Genomic DNA, 4,930 nt, shown 5'->3' on the forward strand with positions numbered 1-4,930 from the left:
CAGGCCGCCCGCTCGCGGCACCGCAGGCAGACGATGCGCCAGGCACGGGCCCTCCGCGGCCTCCCCCGCGCTGCCCCGCGGACCAGGGGCCCCGCAGGCCGCTGTAACGGGGCTGCCCGGCACCTGTCGGATAACGCCTCTGCCTGGCGCATCGTCTGCCTGCGGTGCCGCGAGCGGGCGGCCTGCCCAGGGCCTCTTCCGAGCCCCGCGGGAGGCGGCCGCTGGCCGGAGCGGCGCTCGGGCGGGCCGGGGGCCGGGGACGCCTCTTGCAAGGGGGTGAGCAGCGCGCCCCGACCGGCAGCGGCGGCCGGCTCCAGTTCAAGCATCCCGGCGCGAGAGCGGCTCAGCCGCTCTTGAATGCTTCCCCCGTGGGGCAGCCCACCGCCTCTCCAGGGCGCCGCTTCCGTTGGCATAGTGCTCCAGCGGGCAGGAGGTTCTTCCCGATGTTCGGCTAGAACCTGGTTCCTGTGACTTCAGCCCATTGGCCTGCGTTCTGCGTACTGGGATGATGGGGAAGAGGCCTGGCCCCCCTCTGCGTGGCGGCCTTTCAGGAACTTCAGGGTGCTGGCATATTTCCCCTCAGGCTAAACATGCCCAGTTCTTTCCATCCCTCCTCATAGGGCTTTGCTTCCAGTCCCCTGGATCATCCTTGTTGCCCTCCTCTGAACCCTTTCCAACTTTTCTGCATCTTTCCTACACCGTGTTGCCTAGAACTGACCATAGTGCTCCAGAAGGGACCTAAATAGTGCCAAATAGACGGGAACCAAGGCTTCACATGGTTTGGAAGTGATGCTTCTATTAACACAGTCTAAAATATCATGTGCCCTTTTTACAGCCACACCACACTGTCAACTCATAATCAGATTGTGGTTCACAGTTCCAAGGTTCTTCTCATGAGCAGTACTGTTGAGCCAAGTATTCCCCGTCTCCAAATGATGCATTCGGTTTCTTTTTCCCAGGTGCAGATCTTGGCATTTGTCCCTATTAAATTTCATTCTGTTGTACTCGGCTAGTGCTCCAACCTATCAAGATCATCTTGACTCTCCATTCAGTCTTCCAGGGCTTTAGTTACCCCACCCTGCACTTCACTGAAGCACTGAAATCATCGATCAAAATGCTGAAGAGCGCTGGGCCCAGGACTGGACCCTGTGGCACCCCCCCCCCCCCGGCCCACCAGGCTTCCCGCAGGCTACAGCTGCTCCACCTTCTGCCCCTGCACACACGTGTGTGCTCTCTTGGGCAAACGCCAGTGTTGCCGGAGCCACAATAGCAACAGAAGTGCGTCCTTAGCACAGCCCCGTGCCAAAAGGCAAGCATGGAGGGGCCAACGGGAGCCCCATGTACACTGCGGGCAAGGGCTGTGGGGAAGATGCTGCTGCCGCTGCTGCTGCCGCCACTTCCCCCGTTGGCCCAAGAATCCTTCCTTCGAGTCCCACACAGAGCCAGCGCGAGCCTCTGCCCCAGTATGGAGGAGGGAGATGGAAAGGCCTGACAGGACCGGCTGCAGAGGCTTCCACCCAGAAAAAATGGGCAAAGAGGCCCCCGAGCGGCGGTGAGCTGGAATGACTGCACGGTGGAATACGAGCGACTTGTCTTCCTAGAGAAAAAGCTGAGGGCAACTGAGCTGCAACAGACCACAAAAACCAGTGAGATACTAGAGGGGCAACAGTGATCTAAGGCTGAGAAAAAGGAGGAGGAAAACACCCTGGGAAAAAGTGGCAGTCACCGGTAGAGGGACTGGAAGACGCACTACAGCGGAGGAAGTGGTGAAAATCTCAAACAGCTTCCAGATACTCAAAGAGGTGCAGGAACAGGCAGCTATGAAGGAACTGATAAATACATTGGGAAACTCCAAAAAAGAGGCTGAAGACAACCAAATATGAGAGACTCTACCCAGACCGAAGGACAAGCAAATAGGAGAGATGCAGCCCAAGCTTACAATCATAATGAACCCAACATAAGAAATGTGGCCCAAGCTTGCAATAGCAAAAAGAAAAGTGCTACTTATGGGAGACTCCCTACTGCAAGGGGTGGGAAAATATGTGTTGGGACGACCCAGGGAAGCATCAGATTGCTGTCTCCCTGCAGCCAAGACCCATGGTGCGTGCCGCTCACGACAGCCCTCTGATGAGAGCCCCTTTCCTCTCATCCCCGTGGGAACAAATGAAACCGTCAAGAGTCCAGAGGAGATCACATCAGCCTTCAGCGCTCCTGGGGGGAAAGACTGAGCACCAGGGCCCAGGTAGTCTTCTCCCCACAAACTCTCTGGGGCCACAGTCTTCCCGAAGGAAGGACTACTGGCGAAGGATGGGCTGCACCTCTCAGGGCTCGGAAGGCGTGTCCTTGGCCTCAGCTTGAAGAAGTTCGTGAGGAGGGCTCCAAGCTGGGTCACGGGGCAAGGGGGGCGTGCGCCAGGGCACCGCACCGCCCGGCAGTGAGCAGGCGCCACAGCAGGGAGCAGGCCTCAGACAGGGACTGACAGCACGGCCCCAGCAGGGAAGAACGCCAGGTTGCACCCCCAGGGAGCTGCCTTGTCTCTGCACCAATGGGCAGCGTATGGGCAGCGGCGTGAGCTTGCGCTCCAAGGGGGATTAGGGCATCGTGGCCGCCTGCTGGGACACGGGGGGCCGTCTGCAAAACAACAGCCACGGAAGGGACAGGCAGGGAGGTGGAGCTGCACCGTACATTAAAGGCACTTCTGCCTGCCGTGAATGACAGGGGGAGAAGCTAAGTAGTCACACTGGGAGCATCTGGTTTACGTTAAGGGGAGCAAAACAACAAAAGAGCATAGTTACTGGCATCTATTACTGTCCACCCAATTAAAGGTCAAAAATGCTATCTCTGAAAAGCGAATGGCCAGTGCTGCAAGGAAGTGGGACGTGGTCATCGCCGGGGGCGTCAGTCTCCCTGGTATGTGCTGCGAGACGTCTCCAGCCACGTACAGCCTCTCCAAGATCCCTGGCGTGTCACTGAGAACTTCCCGCAGCAAAGAGCAAGAGGAATGGCTACACGCAACCTAATGCTTACCAGCAGGGCAGGCCTAGTGGGCGGAGTGGCAGCCACAGGTTCCCTGGGGGAGGGAAACCAGGCCATTCGTGAATTCTCAGTTATAAAGATAGCCAAAGTCAGCTGTAGCCAAACATGTACCCTTCAAGAGGACCAACTTCAAGACATTCTGAACAATGTTAAGTAAAATCCCCTGGCAACTTACTCTAAACAGAAAAGGAGTCCAAAAGGCATGGAAAATCTTTTAAAACACAATTCTCAAAGTGCAACCATTCCTTTAGAATCAAGAATTCACGTGCGGCATGGCCCCTTTCTCCCAGAGTTCTCGTAGCTGCCACTCTGGGCACTAGGTCTTCGCGGCTGGTTAGGATCAAGCCAAGGACAGCTGCTCCCCCAGGACCTTCCTCCACTTTCTGTGCAACAAAGTTGTCAGTGACACATGCTAGGACTTTCTTGGAGGAAAGGCATTTGGCAGAATTTTTCTCCAGACAGGTCTGAGGGAAACGGAAGTTCTCCCTGATTGTGGCATCGCGCCTCATGAGAACAGACTGAGGGTCCATCCTGGCCGGCACTCCACTCACACAGTGGCAAGCCAGCCGCCCGCAGGATCGCCCCGGCAGGATGGGTGCCAGAGCTCCTCCCGCCCAGCAGCTCGGCGGCTGGCCTGGCGTGTGTGGGCCTGCCACCTCGGGAAGGAGGAAGTGCACGGCCGGCAGGCCCTGTGAGCTCACCTCCCTCGTGGATCCGTCCACTGCCTTTAAGCACTGTCCAGGCTGGCAGCCATCACCACTAGGCCTGGGCTGCATGCAAGCACAATGCACGCACCCAGAAAGGGATGCGTGGGCATTTTTTGCCCTGCTATGGCAACAAAGCACCATGGGGACAAGGGCCTCCGGAACAGGAAGCACTTGGTGCGAGGACCTCCGTAGTGGCAGGGAGGCTGGGCAGGCACAGGGGCCGAAGGTAAGGCCTCCAGCGGTCTGGGTCGTGCCACTCCCGGTCTAGAAAATGGAGCAAGCCAGAAGGGACCTCCCGGGCCATCTAGTCTGACCCCGGCTCCAGCCAGTTCCGCTCCTGACATGCCTGCCAGAAAGTGTCGAGACAGTTCAGACAGCTCAGTTTTCCACTGGTGCTTTCCATGTCCTGCATTAGGTGGGCAGGAGTGGCGCTCTTGGCTCCCCCACTGCCTGCCGCTGCTGAGCACTGAGCTGCCCCGAAGCACCGTCCTGCAGGGAAGGGGGTGCCTCCTGCCCCCCCCCCCGTGGAATTCCCGGGGGGGGGGTTCCCAGGGGTGGGGGGGGGGGGCAGGGGGAGAGGCGGCCCTGCCTGGCCTAACTTTTCCACGGGTTAAGTTTTGTCGAAAGCCCCCCCCCCCCCCCGCGCCTCGCCATCGCACACGATCTGGGCTGTGGCGTCGCCGCGTGGCAACCGGCCGCAACCTCCGACTGTGTTGCTGGTGCCGCTTCCGGCCGGTGCTCGCTGCCCGGCCCCAGGGCGCCTCGCCCCGTCTCCACCGGAGCAGGCGGCCGGGGCACGGAGTCGCGGGCGCCTCCCGACTCCTCGCGGCGCAGCCCGGCCTCCTGCGCCGCTGCCGCCGCGCGCTTTCCGGCGGGCGGCAGGGAGGCCCGGCGCCGCAGAGCGCGCCCGCAGCCCGCCGGAGAGACCCGGCTCCGAGCCACCCGCCGCCGCCGCGCCCGCGCCCTGCGAGGGAGAGGCGGGGCCCCGCGGCCGCGGCGGCGCCTCCGCAGCGCTGGCGACGTTTGCGTGCCGCCGCGGCCGAGCTGCAGAGGCGTCTGTCCGCCCACGCCCGATGACAGGCTCGGTAAGTCGCCGCCGCGCCGCCGCCGCCGCCTCGGATGCGCGCCGCGCCGCGCCCCTCCGCGGCGGCCCGGTTCCCCATCCCTGCCCCTGTCCGCCCTTCACG

General features: G+C 61.0%; 1 protein-coding gene across 1 annotated transcript in view; it reads left to right on the forward strand.

Annotated features, from left to right (window-relative positions):
- Window positions 1–2,852: 2,852 nt before the first annotated feature.
- FAM78B (family with sequence similarity 78 member B) overlaps window positions 2,853–4,930 on the forward strand; it is an 8,303-nt gene continuing 6,225 nt past the window's right edge. Inside the window, exons 1-2 of the mRNA XM_044439389.1 lie at window positions 2,853–2,910; window positions 4,529–4,828. Of these exons, the coding sequence (XP_044295324.1) occupies window positions 2,853–2,910; window positions 4,529–4,828 (358 nt within the window). The remainder of the gene's footprint in view (window positions 2,911–4,528; window positions 4,829–4,930) is intronic.

Source organism: Varanus komodoensis, unplaced genomic scaffold (assembly GCF_004798865.1).
Source record: "Varanus komodoensis strain SLA01 unplaced genomic scaffold, ASM479886v1 scaffold34_3, whole genome shotgun sequence".
Taxonomy (NCBI): Eukaryota; Metazoa; Chordata; class Lepidosauria; order Squamata; family Varanidae; genus Varanus; species Varanus komodoensis.